This window comes from Ranitomeya variabilis, chromosome 1, assembly GCF_051348905.1.
Source record: "Ranitomeya variabilis isolate aRanVar5 chromosome 1, aRanVar5.hap1, whole genome shotgun sequence".
Lineage (NCBI taxonomy): Eukaryota > Metazoa > Chordata > Amphibia > Anura > Dendrobatidae > Ranitomeya > Ranitomeya variabilis.
Genome location: NC_135232.1, coordinates 1,122,593,642 through 1,122,610,232, shown reverse-complemented (window position 1 = coordinate 1,122,610,232; position 16,591 = coordinate 1,122,593,642). Strand labels below are relative to the sequence as shown.

At 44.9% G+C, this 16,591-nt stretch overlaps 1 protein-coding gene across 1 annotated transcript in view; it reads right to left on the bottom strand.

Annotated features, from left to right (window-relative positions):
- Positions 1 to 14,286: 14,286 nt before the first annotated feature.
- LOC143792980 (indolethylamine N-methyltransferase-like) overlaps positions 14,287 to 16,591 on the bottom strand; it is a 32,877-nt gene continuing 30,572 nt past the window's right edge. Inside the window, exon 3 of the mRNA XM_077279519.1 lies at positions 14,287 to 14,645. Coding sequence (XP_077135634.1) covers positions 14,591 to 14,645 — 55 coding nt within the window. The 3' untranslated portion in view covers positions 14,287 to 14,590. The remainder of the gene's footprint in view (positions 14,646 to 16,591) is intronic.

Here is a 16,591-nt window from a genome sequence, read left to right as displayed (position 1 = left end):
ACCAGTTTTACCACAGTAAAAACAGGCTCCCTGCTTCCTGAGCTCAGGGGCTCAACGCTTCACATGTGACACCCCTGCGATTTGCACAGGCTCCGTGGGCTCACCTGCAGCAACCTCACGTGAACCTAAACCCTCTCCCATAGGCGATGACTCATGCTCCCCCTGAAGCAAACGGCGATCAATGCGGACAACCAGACTCATAGCGGAGTCTAGAGAAGTAGGAGTCTTGTACATCAGAAGGGCTTTTTTAACCCTTCCAGAAACCCCATGAATAAACTGACTCTGCAGCGCTGGATCATTCAACTGTGTATCGATCACCCAGCGATGAAATTCTGAACAGTAATCCTCTGCAACTCGCTCCCCCTGGCGAATAGTGCATATCTTAGATTCTGCTAGAGCCATCCTGTCAGGTTCATCATAAATATTTCCTAAAAAGGAAAAAAAACTCTCCACAGAGTCAAATGCAGCAGAATCAGATGGCAAAGAAAACGCCCATGCTTGGGGATCCCCGCTTAACAATGACAACACCAGGCCCACACGCTGAGCCTCATTACCCGAGGAGATCGGGCACATATGGAAATATAGATTGCAAGCTTCACGAAAAGAAACAAATTTACTGCGTTCCCCAGCAAATTTTTCAGGCAAAGGAAACTTAGGCTCAGCAACTCTACCTGTCGCTCCAGCTTGCACATTAGATACTGCTAGTCCTTGTTGCTGCACTGCCCCCTCAACTCAGTGACCTGTAGGGACAGCGCCTCCAACTGGCGGGTTATGGAAGTAATGGGATCCATGACAAAACAACAACAAAAAAAGGAAATCCCTTTTTTTTTGTTTTAAAGGCCGATTATAATGTCACGGGAAGACTAGGTGGGCAAGAGCAAATAACCCGGGCCCCTGCAATTTCCCTCAGACTAGGGAAATCCTGACTGACCCTCTACCTAGAGTTTACACTGATGGTGTGCATGTCTAGGCCTCGAACCTCACCCTGTCTCCTGTTTCAACCCTAGGCTGAAACCACTGCCCGCCACCCAGTGAAACGATTATACACCAATACCCACAGTTAGCACAGACAAGGATAACGGAAAAAATATACACCACGTCGCAGTCACTCAGGAATACACAATAAGTGCACAGGGCAAAATAAATACAAATATAGGAAGGAGTAAATAAGACAAAGGGAAATACACCACCAGCAATGATACTCCAACTACTAGCTCACCACTCCAGACCGAGATAACAACGCACAAGACAGAAGCTATAATCGGCGACGCCCAATGTTCAGGATAACTATTTAAAGGCAGTGGGCATGGCCCAGCTTCCAATCTGAGCACCAGGTAAATTAACCCCGGACCAGCTAGATAAAATCTAGCCAACGCCAGTGAGCGCATAGTGGTCAAAAGCGGAATTACAGCTGTCTGTCGAATGACCTGGTCTGAACAGCGTTCGACATGACAGGTGCCACAGGTAAGTTACAGGTGCTGTTAATTACGAAAATTAGAGAAGCATCACATGATTTTTCAAACGGTGCCAATACTTTTGTCCACCCCCTTTTTTATGTTTGGTGTGGAATTATATCCAATTTGGCTTTAGGACAATTCTTTTTGTGTTTTTTCATTTAAGACAAATTAAATGAAGGTAATAATACCAAATAATTTGTGTTTGCAATCATTTTCAGGAAGAAACTGAGTATTATCTGACAGAATTGCAGGGGTGTCAATACTTTTGGCCTTGACTGTATGTTCTATGCAACTTATAGTTTGTTATCATTAACCATTTCCCGCTCGCTTTTGAGAAATAAATAGTTTGACTGTTGTCTCCCGCCTGGTCTTGTCTGTACTGTACAATCAACCAACCTGCTTACATATGCACATTTCTCAGAAATTAATCTCTAAAGTTATGTAATCTCTTCTTCTCCACAAACTTTTTTAAAATTGTCTCTCTATTATTCTTTCAATGTTCTTTTTATTAAGTAATAACAAATTACATATATATTGATGAAAAAGAACCGTAACAGAGTGTAGTAAATTAATTGCATTACAGGTAATATGAATGTCATATATTTATCTTATAAAACAATATTACCAAAGTTATATGAATACAGTTACTTTCAATCTTGTTGTAATATTCTTAAACAACAGAGTAGAAGTAGCGAACAGTAGAGATGTAGTGAGAGTGGGTTTGTAGAGAGAGCAGGGATAGAAAAGAGGGGATGGACTAGTGGGGAGAGGTAAGGTGATAGTACCTTGGGATGCTAACCAGTCCTGCTGACATAGCTGCAAAAAAGGATGACTGCGTCCTGAGAAGGGACCAGGGCGTCCAGATGTTAAGAAAATTTGTAGAGGTATGATTGACCTTTTCTGCCAATTCCTCTACGTGGTATAACTGCTCAATTTTGTAGTAAAGTTGTTGAGTAGAGGGTATGGACGCTGTGTTCCAGTTTGACGAAATCCGAGATTTCCCAGCCGCCATAATGAACTGAGCTAACGTAGAGGCATATCTATGATTAGGCCACATTGGAAGATTTAAAAAAAAAAACAGTTTCCGGATTCAAAATGACATGTTTTCCCGATAGGTATTGTATAATCGAGGATACCTCCCTCCAGAAAGTGCAAATCAACAGGCATGACCACCAGATGTGTAAATAGCTACCATCATTAGCTCCACATCTCCAATAGTTGATAGTTGAGGTCTTGTGCCATCTGTGCATCCGTTTTGGCGTGATGTACCACCTGGTGATAATTTTGAAAGAGTTTTCCTGACTACGTACACAGTTTAAAGGACCATGAGAGTTCCTATAAATATGTTTAATCTGAAGTTCGGAGAAAGAGGTGCCTATGTCTTTTTCCCAATGGGTACATCTATTTTGATTAGGGATTGATAAATTGTTGAGAGAATTTTGGTCAGGGTCTTCGATCTGGCACATAAAACCTCGTAGGGAGTTAAAGGTCTACTTAGCTCAATCTGGCAGTTTCGTTGGCAAAAAAGATGGAAAAGTTTTCCATATTGCAGGACGTTGAGGCTCAACAGCCCAGGGATTTTGTGCAATGCTTGCAGTGGAAGCAGCTCCCCCTCTTCAAATAACTGATCAATCAGGATGTGTGAGGCGCAAGTAGGAAAGGAATCTATTAGGTCAGTGACTTTAGTTAATGGGGAGAAAGGAGGTGCTAAGATACTGCCAAGTTTTTTCCAAATTTTTATTGTAGCTAGTGTGTGTATATTTTTGCGGTCCGTTAAAGTCGGGTCTTTATTGTGACCTAGTAGTGCAGAGCCCAGGGGTGTAGGGGACGTTGCTTCTTCTATGTCCAGCCACGGTTTATTTTCTGTGTTCCTGATCCAGTAAATTGTTCTAGATAGATGAGCTGTCTGATAGTATTTAACAATGTCCAGGGCTCCCATCCCACCCATGTCCTTTGGTAAGGTGAGGGATTTAGAGTTAATACGTGGTTTACATTTTTGCCAAATGTATTTGAAAAAAAAGAGGCTGAATTTTAGATAAAAAGGAGGTGGGAATTTGAATTGGAGGCATGTTAAAGGCGTATATAAATTTTGGAAGTATCAGACTTTTTAGAATGTTCTTCCTACCTATCCAGGATAGAAAGGCATCTTTCCAAGATCGAAGGCTAGTGGTTGTAGTAGATGATTGAAATTAAGCGCAAAAAGATCTTTATTGGATACACTTAGCTGGATACCTAGGTACGTTAGACTTTTAGATTGCCATGGGAGGGGGAATGCAGATTTGAGCATATCTACTATAGTATTAGACAGGCCTAGGTTTAACATCTCTGATTTTGTTTAATTTATTTTAAAATTGGAGAGTTTGCAGTAGTACTCCAAGATTTCCATCCTGGCCGGAATGCTCCTCAAGGGTTTAGATATTACCAACAAGAGGTCATCTGCAAATGCAGCTGTTTTGCAGTGGGTGCCCTGAATTCATATGCCTTCAATTTCATCACATTGTTGGATAGCTTGTAGGAGCAGTTCAAGTGTCATGACAAAAAGTAGCAGAGACAGTGGACAGCCTTGTCTCGTTCCATTTAGAATTTGGAACGAATCCATAAGGGAGCCATTTAGCCTGATTCTTGCTGTGGGCTCAGAGTACATGCCCATGATTGCAGCTATGGAAGGTGAGGAAAGCCAAATCTTAATAAAGTTTCTGGTAGGAAGAGCCAGTCCACCCTGTCGAATGCTTTCTCATCATCCATACTCATTAGGGCTAAAGGGGTATTTCTTATTTTTGCATATTGCATGAGATGTAAAATCTTAAATGTGTTGTCCTTCCCCTCTCTCCCCTTCACAAAACCAGTTTGGCTTAAGGAGATTAAGTGAGGCAGCACGACTGCAATTCTGTTGACCATCAATCTCGCATATAACTTAAGATCCGTATTCAACAAAGAAATAGGCCTGTAACTGCCATATTGTTCCGGATCTTTCCCTTCTTTGTAAATTAGTGAGATTCTGGCTTCCAGAAGTTGGCGTGGCACCCTTTCACCTCTCTGAAGAGCATTACACATGTTAAAGAGATGGGGAAGCAGTATTACAGAATTAGATTTGTAATAGAGTGCTGAAAAACCGTCTGGACATGGGGCCTTTCCCTTTGGGCAATTCGACAGGGTGGACTGGAGCTCCAAAAGAGTGAATGGTTTGGTGAGTTGTTGTTGCTGGGTGATACATAAGGTTGGAAGATTTAGATTTTTTTAAAATGCTTGGATGTCTTGCCTTCTTTGAATATCTGTCTCCCCTCCTTCACCTGGGTGTAATTGGTATAGGGATTTGTAATATTGTAAAAATTCTTTCTCTATCTGGGAATAATTTTGGGTTCTAGAGCCATCTTTGGTTTTAATAGTATGTATAAAGGTGCGTGCCTGTCTCTTCTTAATTATTATTAGAAGCTTTGCCTCCATGAACAAATAGGCGATATCTCCACGAAGCATTGAACTTAGCTGATTGTACTCTAAGGAGGTCTTTTAATTTTTGTCTCTTGGCCGTAAGCTCTAGGAGAGTTTGTGAAGCTAATGTTTTTTTGTGTTGAGTTTCTAGGCTGGTTATTTCTCCATGGAGAGAATCTAGTTCTTTGCTTTTTATTCTGTTGAAGTAGGATGCAATGGATATGAGTTCTCCTCGTATCACTGATTTGTGGGCTTCCCATAATATTAAGGGCGAAGTCTCAGCGTTATTATTAAGTTCAAAATATTTTTGGATAGCTTTACTTATACGAGTTTTGGTGGAAGGATTATCTAGTAAGGAGTCATTTAGTTGCCAAAATCTGTATGTGGAGAATTATTTGGATAAAATTAAGTCAACTATAACATAGGAGTGGTCTGAGAATATTGAAGGAACTATGTCTGTTTGTTGTATATTGGATAATAAAGATCTAGGAGCAAAAAGATAGTCGATTCTATGGTACACTACCTATTCAATACCTAAATTCACTACCTATTCAAGTCCATGGGTGAAAACCACTGAAAAAACGCTGAAAGAAGTGTTTGTACTCATAGACCCTTCCCAAAGAAGCGCTTTAATTGAAAACTGCAAATAAAGATTAAACAGCGACTATAAGACAGTTTCCTAACCCAGGTATTATTTTAATCAGTATAATGGCACCAACCTGACACTGTCTGTAGGTTACTGTGCACAATCCTGCTGACAGGTTCACTTTAAGGGCAGTCTGCAGTTATTCAGAACAGGAACAGGATGTGTTGGAGGGGAATCCAATGACATCCTTTCATAGAAGCATCCCACCAAGACATGAGCAGCGGCAGAGTGAAGCTGATTTTGTCAATGAATAGAACATTTCCAGATGTGAGGAGATTTTTTCCAGGAATGCTACTGAAAGTTGGAAAAATCCAGGACCTAACTTGATAGGTGTTGGACACTACTGAGGAGTTAAGTGACAGTCATCAACAGTACTGTTTACTTGCTGGAGGGACCTCGCATCCATCTGTATGCCCCAATTATTTATCCAGAGCAGACCCAGGTCTATAAGGAAACTGAGGCCCACTGCACCACCTCACTACATTCTAGCATCAATATGTTCAAAGCTGAAAAAGAGCCTGTAGTGAGATCGGCATACTGACTGTTTCAGGCCACGTTTATCAACAAAATCAATGCCATGTTTCCTGTTTGTTCCATAATGAAGAATCCTAATCCACGCCTAGCTGCTGACACAGCACGTAATTGATTGTAACATTGTAAACTGTTGTGCTGTACCACAGGTGAGCCCGAACATTACATTCATATAATTGTCCTAGTTCCCAGGGTGTTAATAGGTGACAAGTGGTTGGTTTAGACAGGCACACTAGTAGGTACAATAAGGAAAAAGGTATTTAGTCAGCCACCAATTGTGCAAGTTCTCCCACTTAAAAAGATGAGAGAAGCCTTTAATTGACATCATAGGTAGACCACATTTATGAGAATCAAAATAAGAAAACAAATCCAGAAAATCACCTTGTCTGATTTGGCAAGATTTATTTTGCAAACTATGGTGGAAAATATTTGGTCACCTAAAAACATGCAAGATTTCTGTCTCTCACAGACCTGTAACTTCTTCTTTAAGAGGCTCCTCTGTCCTCCACTCTACCTGTAGTAATGGCACCTGTTTGAATTTGTTATCAGTATAAAAGACACCTGTCCACAACCTCAAACAGTCACACTCTGAACTCCACTATGGTGAAAACCAAAGAGCTGTCGAAGCACACCAGAAACAAAACTGAAGCCCTGCACCAGGCTGGGAAGACTCAATGTGCAATAGGCAAGCAGCTTGGTGTGATGATCATGAAATCAACTGTGGGAGCAATAATAAGAAAATGGAAGACATACAAGACCACTAATAATCTCCCTTGATCTGGGGTTCCACACAAGATCTCATCCTGTGGGGTCAAAATGATCAGAAGTATGGTTAGCAAAAATCCCAGAACCACACGGGGGGACCTAGTGAATGACCTGCATAGAGCTGGGACCACCGTAACAAAAGCTACCATCAGTAACACACTACGCCGCCATGGACTCAGATCCTGCAGTGCCAGACCTGTCACCCTGCTTAAGCCAATACATGTCGGGCCCTTCTGAAGATTGCTAGAGAGCATTTGGGTTATCCAGAAGAGTATTGGGAGAATGTCATATGGTCTGATGAAACCAAAAGTCAAACTGTTCGGTAGAAACAAAACTCGTCGTGTTTGGAGGAGACCGACTAAATACTTTTTTCCCCACTGTAGATTTATAGAAATTACAGTAGGTACAGATTGTTTAAGTACCACGCTGTACAACATCAGGGTCTCAGCCTGTGAGTGACCCTAAAACTGGATTCGTGTAGCTGTTTGGCTGCTTAGTAGTGCTGAGATTTCCTGCTGTGAAGGGGACATAGATAGCAGCCCATTCAGTATTGGGACACTGGACTATTCACATGACTGCCACTGAGAGCACCCTCATTAAATACATGGATACTTGTCATAAAATTCAGCACATTGCCCATTACATATCTGGACACATTCTTTATCTTGGCCACCTCCCCATTTTCAACCATTGCCCCATCCAAACTCCAACTCACACAAAGAACACATGACAATAATTACTTTTGGAATAACTTGGCCACAGCAGCCTTTTTATTTTAACACATCAAAATAAATAATAATTACACACAATGTAAATATTACTCTCATACTAGGAGGAGTCCTTGAAGCTACAAAGAATCTGGCGAATACCCCAAAACATAACTGTGAACATAACAGTAAACACAGAATTACTCCCAGCCGTTACCACCCTGGCTCTGGAGCACCAATAAACTCAAAGGTTTAACTATTCACGATAACTTCCCGGGGATTCGGCCACCATAGCCGAAAGTGCCCACCACAATTCACCAGATCCGAAACCTGTTAAACTCCGAAAAAACAGGGGACCCATATGCCAATGGATCCCCCAAACCAATTTCCACCAACTCAAAGGACTCCCCCCAGCCGCCACAACACCTCAACGGCCTGATGAACGATGAACACCTCAAAGGCCCGAGACCCCCCAAACTGAAAAGCCATGGCCATTTCAACACCCTCTTGTAGGCCCAAAGCCCAAAGATCACTGCCCACCGCATTCAAATGCACGCCATCAGCTAACCAAAAACCACCTTCAACCTTCTCCAGTTTGAAATGCCGAATGGCTACTCCCCCAGGACATGAAGGACGACACCGCCCTGTTCACCTTCACCCTGGCCTTGTTAATTTTTACACAAGACCGCATGTTCCGCCAACGAGTACGTGGCACAATTTCCGACCAAACAACAGGATACGGGAAACGGGATAGGCCGGGATACAGCACCCACAGCCGCAACAAATCCTGCTTGATGTCTATAACCAACTCGCGGAAAGCCGCACCCCCAAATCGTTCCCCCCGGCGTGCAAAACCAAAATATCCGGTGCCCTGTCCAAACTCATGCTGTTGTGCGCCTCCCTTAAAACTCTGTTCCAGAGAATTCCCCGGAAACCAAGCCACCGAACCACAGCCACCGCTCGATCAAAACCAAGTTGTCTACCCTCTCTCCGCATGTCGGCACATAAAGCTCCCCAATGAACGAATGAATGACCGAAGATCCACATCAAAACCGGGAAAGACCCTGAAACAACAAAACAAAACACTTCAGCAAACCAACAAACAAAAAGCACTCGCAGTTCCTAAGGCATTAACATTCTAAGGTTACACGATGCGGCCTAACGTATCTGCGATACCTATGTGACTGCCACCGACCAATTTGGCGAATGTACTCAACCCCCAAACCGCCCAATGCGGCCTCGGTTGCCGACCCAATCTGAAAAGAGTGAGATGCAAAACACGAATTGTCCAACCCCAATAATTGCCCCGCCTTCTTGAAGACAGGACACAATAAAGCCCCCTCCCTACTGGGCCCCAGCCTACCAAAGTTAGCCAAACAATTCACCGGACACATTGCCGAACTAGCAACCTTCCCCAGTACCACCTTCTGACCCCGACCTTCCTGATCAGTTTTCGACTTATGTAACCAAAATTCCACCCGATCAAAAGACAGCAACACATCCTTCGCTAAAATGCCCCCCAAAACTAGTGTTGAGCATTCCGATACCGCAAGTATCGGGTATCGGCCGATATTTGCTGTATCGGAATTCCGATATCGAGTTCCGATATTTTTGTGATATCGGAAATCGGAAGTTCCCAGTGCATGGTTCCCAGGGTCTGGAGGAGAGGAGACTCTCCTTCAGGCCCTGGGATCCATATTTATGTAAAAAATAAAGAATTAAAATAAAAAATATGGATATACTCACCCGTCCGGGGGCCCCTGGACCTTACTGATGTAACCGGCAGCCTCCGTTCCTAAGAATGAGGAGCTTAGGACCTGCGATGACGTCGCAGCTTGTGATTGGTCGCATGAGCGGTCACATGAGCGGTCACCCGGACGGGTGAGTATATCCATATTTTTTATTTTAATTCTTTATTTTTTACATGAATATGGATCCCAGGGCCTGAAGGAGAGTTTCCTCTCCTTCAGACCCTGGGAACCATCCAGGATACCTTCCGATACTTGTGTCCCATTGACTTGCATTGGTATCGGGTATTGGTATCGGCGATATCCGATATTTTTTGGATATCGGCCGATACCATCCGATACCGATACCTTTGAGTATCGGAAGGTATCACTCAACACTACCTAAAACGTGTTTACTGGGCGACACCAGTTCCCCCAGCCTAAGCGCCCCAAAAAAGGCAAACGAAAAAGCCAACATGAATAGACGGCATTCAAAGTCTGACGAACATACCGAAGGCAAGACCCCTCCCAATTGCTCCAACAAAGCAAAAGAAACCGGCCGCCTAGCATTTCCGAGACCACGACACCTACGAAAACCTTTTACTGCCTGTTTTACCAAAAAGACCTTGGACAGATCTCCCTGCCCTCTTAATTTAAAACCAAATGCTAGGGCCCCCATAGTACGTGACACCTTTGCTAACGACCACCCTTCAGATGCCCCCACGCTTAACCAGGATAACAACGCTCCTACCTGATCCTGAGCACTCGTACCAAAACGCCCTGCCACCAATACACCCTCCCAAGACAACCACACTGCCTGATAAGCCTCCCAAGTCCTAGGAGCCAGCGACAACCTAATCAAACCCTCAGCGTCTCGAATACCACCTGCCAAAGCTCCGGAGGGCATTTCAAGCCGATGATCTCCTCTTCCGGAGCCAGGGACCGTAAACGGTCGAACTGTGAACGAGAAAGGGAATCAGCAATGGAATTTCGAGAACCCGGCACATGTGATGCCGTTACATGAGCATTTAGCGCTAAACATTTTAAAACCAACTGCCTCAGAACGCGCACCACCAGAGGTGATGACGCCGTAAGCCCATTAATGGCGCACACAACACCCATATTATCACAATTAAAGCGCACACGCTTGTCACGGAAGTCCTTCTTCCATAAATGGACCGCCACCAGGATGGGAAAAATCTCTAGTAACGTAATATTCCTGACCAAACCTGCAGCAATCCAAGCCTCAGCCCATTGCTCTGCACACCATTGCCCCCGAAAATACGCTCCAAAACCAATACCACCTGCGGCGTCCGTAAACAACTCCAACGTGTCGCTGTCCGTCAAATCATCCATAATCAAGGAGCGTCCATTATAATCTGACAAAAACGTATTCCAAACCACCAAATCCTCCCTCACCTCTGCAGACAATCTGATGAAATGATGAGCCCGAACACCAGCCGTGGCACTAGCCAACCGTCTGGAAAAAACTCTCCCCATGGGCAAAACACGACACGCAAAATTAAGCTTCCCCAACAGTGACTGCACCTCACGCAAGGACAATTTCTTCAAACGACAGGCCCTGGTCACTTCGGCCAAAAGACCCTCCACCTTTTCCTCCGGCAACCTAAACTCCCACCGTATTGTGTCAATAACAATGCCCAAGAAACAAAGACACGTATCAGGGCCCTCCGTTTTTCCAGGAGCTAACGGAACACCGAAAAGACTAGCCACCCACTGAACCGCGTTCAACAACCTGATACAATGATCAGACCCAGCTGGGCCGATGCACAAGAAATCATCCAGGTAATGAATGACAGAATCACAACCGGACACATCACGAACGACCCATTCCAAAAATGAACTAAAAGACTCAAATAATGCACAGGATAGGGAACAACCCATCGGTAAACTCCTGTCCATGAAAAACCTCCCATTCCAAAAACAATCTAACAATCTAACACTGGATGGGTGAACCGGCAACAAACGAAACGCTGATTCAATGTTTGTCTTAGGTAAGAGCGCCCCTTTGCCGGACTTATGAACCCAAGACACTGCCTCATCAAAAGACAGGTATACCACAGAGCAAAGCTCCGGTGCTATACCATCATTAACGAACAACCCCCGCGGATAGGATAAATGATGAATCAGATGAAATTTCCCAGGGTCTTTCTTGGGCACGACACCCAGTGGTGATACCACTAAATCAGACCACGGTGCCACCTCAAACGGCCATACGGCCCAACGACACTTCCTTGCCTAATTTCTTAGTGACCACCGCACTGTGCAATAAAGCTGAATGTAAATTTTTAACCCCTCGTGGTACAACAAAATTGGGCGCCGGAATCACGAAACTGTCCTTAAAACCTGCAAATATCAATTCCGCCTTTACTTTATCAGGGTATCTACTTAGATAAGGGGCCATCTTTTCCAAACTCACCGGAGTCACCCCCTTGGGTATTACCAGCCCCGGACTTGGGCTTCCCTTTTTCAAAACACTTTGCGGCTCCATGAGAGGAGCCACTGCAATGGGAGCAAAGATGCTTAAATTTGCAGTTGGCCCCGAATTTGCATTGACCCTCATTGAACTGCCAGCACAATCCTGGCTTGCGCTCTCCCGAATTACCCGAATGGGCTGAGGAACCGGACCCACCAGCTTGGTTAGACTGAGCAGAGGTTCCGGATCCCCATGAAAGGAATGCCCAAATTTATACTGCGCCATGACCCTTAACCATAAACCGATATCCTTCTGATCCCACCTGATGGCGAATCGAATAGCCTTACGCTGTCTAACTTGCTCATCATACCTGAGCCACGCCTGCCCCCCATAAACCTGATAGGCTTCACCTATGGAATCCATGTAACAAAATAACCCTGCGCTGTTCTCCGGCACCTTCTGAGCAATCACACTGGCAAATATCGTGAACGCTTGAAGCCAATTCGAAAATGTCTGCGGTATCAGACGCCACCTCCGTTTTTCCTCATCCTCTTTTTTGCTGTCCTCTTTTTTGCCCTTATCCAAATGAAATTTCTCAAGAGGAAGCAACGAAAATATCTCCACATATTCATCCTTACCAATCTTTTCTTTCACCTCTTTTTTAAGATGGGCCCCCAACGGACCCTCAAAACAGACGTAGACCTCACCGTGTGCCCTATCATCCAGATGAACCCTGCATTCCTTCTCCTTTTCCGTCAGAACCGACACGGAAATCGGAGATGCCGGCGATGCCACTGTTGCCTCCACACCCACTGAGGGCCCACAAGGGGCTACCAATGCCGCTAGCTGCCTCTGCTCAAACAAACCTCTATCTAACCTAGCCAACAAAGCCTGCACGTTATCTAACACTTCACGCACACTTGCGCCTTCTTCAGAAGCAGACCCACGAACCACCTCCACACTGGACACACTACCCCGCGTACTACCAGCAAACGGTACGGAAACATTTTGCAAACATGGACTAGACACAGACAAACACTCACCAGGCTGCGAGGAGGCTGTGACCCCTCCAGCCGGAATGCCGGTCTCCAGACGTCCCTCCAGCCCGAACTCCGGCCTCGGCGAAACCTGCTGTGCTCTTCGCCCCTCGGACAAACGGTCTGGTACCGCCGCTGGAGAAAAGGGGTGCCAATCCACGTCCATCTGTAGTGCTTGCCAATCCGGATGCACCTGCCGAGTCCCACTGAACGCTAGACGCCAGCCCAGGCGCCGCAGATGCACCGCTGCTGGGGTTGAACTGTGCAGGATAACTCCCTGCCAACGGTGACTGAACCGGCCCAAGACATGCCTGCCCTGAGCCGTCCGCCCACACTGTGCCTCCCACGCTGTCCTGGCTTGAAGAGGCAGGCCACGCGACAGGAGCATCGCCGCTGCGGCCTCCGCACTGCTGGGCCTTGCCTGTTGCCCGGTGCACGCTGGCTCCGCCCTTCTCTTGCCACGAGACAGAGGCCTAGCAGCCACCGACGGGGCCCACCTGGCGGTAGGATTCCTCCCAGGCCGGGGCCTGCTGGCCCTGCTACTCACCGGCGCCCAGCCTGGGGGGTCCCTGGAGGGGCTCCTGCACCTGCGGAGGGCCCTGGGAGCCATATCGGGCGACAGCCTTTCCGGGGGCCTGCATCACCATGCACGCCACTCCGGCGGTAAAGCAGCCACCGCCACCGCGCCCCCACCGAGGATCCCGGCAACTGCGCCTCCAACCAGCCATCAGGGTGCGAAGCAGCCGCAGCCCTGAGGCTCTCCAAGACCCTGTCCACAGCCGACATGGTAAGTGCTGCTTCAGGGATCAGAGAGCAGGAACTGACAGGCCCCTCCCCCAACTAGCCCCATAATACCCCTCTCCATAATACCTTCCCCTTAATTACCCTAAATACCCACCTCCAACCCACTGTCATGCTGTCCTCCGCTCAGGCCTTTGGTGAGGGGGTTGGGCGGCCTTGCTCCGGCCATTTCTGTGTGTGTGATGTGAAGATTCCCCAGTGCTGGTAGCGGGCAGTCGCTTGACCGCAATTATACTATTTGAAATCATGCGGTCACATGTCGACTAGATGCGCAACTCAAGTGAATTGAGCAAGGCCGGACACGTCTAGTCGGAAAGTTGCTGGAAGTATGGAAATCGCCTACTTGCAGACAGATGACTGCTCGCTTCAAACACCGGAAAATCCTGGTAGCGTACACTGTGCTCGCACTGTGCAACAAAACCTCTGAGATGATTATTAGACTTTGGCCGTACACATTTTGCTTTAGTATGAGAGTGTATTGGGTTCAATTTCTTGGATTAAAGTACAAATTCTTAATAGTGAGTGACTACACCTAGTGAAAGGGTTAATGCAAATAAACGATATATAACCCTAATATTTCTTTGATTAAGCACATTTTGCTTGATTACTAACATTTATTATACCATAATTTATACCAGAGGCAACAGATACCTCTCCAGAAATAAATTCATGGTGAAGACTTCCCCCAGTTCTAGGCCTCCTTGACTTTCTGGGGAACACCACTTGCTCATGGTTGACAGAATCAGTGGCCATTAATTTCTCCAGATTCTCAAAATGTTTTATTTCAAACCCTTCCTCACTTATCACTTTGCTATAGAAACTTTCATCACAGGGTAACAAGTGAAACTTGTCTTTTCCAATTTTAAAATAGGAGGCATTAATATTTGCATAACATAACAGATGTCCCCCTACGTTAACTAAATTGTTGAGTTTCCTTAGGTTTCTTCTGAAATCCTCGTGGTCTTTGCTGATCGCTTCCATACCCCACACACTCGTGGCACAGTCACATTTTTACAGTGAATTTGGAAGATTGTGTTTACAGGGGTTCAATTTTCAAATTTCCTTAATTTTTCCTCTCAGAATTTCCTCTTGTTCTTCCCACCCATCGCTGTAAAACACAAACATTTCACGACATCAGACAATTCAGCTACACCTGCAATCTTATGTGCAGAAACTCTCTTGTGAGATTAGCGGTTTGTGTCAGTAAAATCAAGACTAACCTTCATTTTCATTTTTATTTAAAAAATCAATGGCGCACATGAAATTAAGCAATTTTTTGATATATCTTATCAGAGGAATCTGCTTCTTTCCCTGCCAGAATTGATCAGCCATTATCAAAATTCTCGATTCTGAGGTAAAATCTGTATTCAGTGAAAACAGACTTTCCCATTACTGAGATTGGAGATGGCAGACGCGAAGCACAATGCAACACTATTGCCAGCGCCCCTGCTTGATTTCCCTTCATCCTCCATGCAGGGACACTGGCACACTCACTGCTCTGACCCCGCTGCCTGGTCACCATCTGATGGCATGTCCCCTGCTCGGGTACGCCGCAATTCCTGGAGGTGTGTCTAGTGAGTGCTTCTCCATTCTTAAAGGGGCAGCGGGTGCACATAGTAAAATGCCACCAGCAAATAGCTGGGAGGCATTTAGTACCTGAGTCCATCTGCAAGATGGATCACAGCCAATTACTAGGAGTTATCATGTATAAAAGACTCCCTCCAAGCAATGAGTCTAGTCATTGGATAGTTCTACCAGTGCAGTTGTGAGGTCAACTGGCCCTGGTGTGGCCAATTTCCAGAACCCGAATCCCTGGTTCCAGTGCGGCCAGTGTCCTGAACCAGAATACCTGGTCCCGATGTGGCCCATGCCTGAATGTTGTCCCCTGGTCCTATTGCAACCAGTCCTGTTCCCAAAGTCCCCTTCCTGGGCAGGCCTGGTCCTATGGCACAGAGGGTTCACAAATCCACCATGCACCACCATTGGGAGTAACAGATAAGATTCTATGTAGATAGAAGGGGGAGAAGGAGGAAGGAGCTCTGCCTTTTTGTCCTCCCTCGCTCCATCTTTATAGAATTGAACCCATAGCAGCTGCCATTGATTTATACAATAAAAATTAAAATAACATGGAACATGACTTTTTAGCGATAGGAAAATAAAAAAAACACAACAAAAAGGATGCATGATTTTTCTTTTTAAAAATTCACAGTATACAAAATGATAATGCTAAAGAGGTTTTCCAAGAGTCATATTTTGTACCCTACAGGCTTCCATAGATTACAAATAGCAGACACTTGGGACTGGGGTTCAACAAAGAGTTAAATATATATTTACTATAATGCAATGTTAAAGTGTGTTAGTTTATAGCACAAGAGATCAAATAAGTAATATGAAAAAAGTAAAAAATTACATAAAGCAATGTAAAATAAAGTTAAAATCGTCAAATCATTCATCTTTTTCAAAATCAAAAGTAGTGGAAAAAATGATATACTGTATATAAACTAAAGTAAGTACTTGCAGCGCTGCCTCCTGATGACGTTCTGTTCCAGGAGGGGCGATAGACACTGCAGGGAAGTGATTGCAGCCCCAGCATCCTGTGACTTCCTGTTTGAGACTCCTCTCAAATGAAACATCACAGGAAGTGAAGTACCAAAAAATCATACTTAGGAATTATCTAGAGAGGCAAACGTCTAAAGTATTTTATAATAAAGGTAATTACAAAAATGGTTAGGATGTAAAGATAGATAACTAGAAAAGATATTTTATGTGCTGGACCATTTTTCTAAAAATACTTTCTTCATCCTGCTTAATGCCTCTGACCCCAGAACATCATCTATAACTTATTCATTGCTCACCTGTTTGTTGCAAAAAAAAAAAAATCGAGAAATTGTACATCATACTAGACCTGCATAACTGTTTTAACTCCATGAAGAGTTTTGAAGTTTGAGTCCAGTCAAAGTAAAGTTACACTATGTTAGTGCTGGCGGAGCGCACCGAGTAAATAGAGAGATGTTATTTGTTGTGTTCGCAGCCCGTGGTCCATCGTGCAGGAGA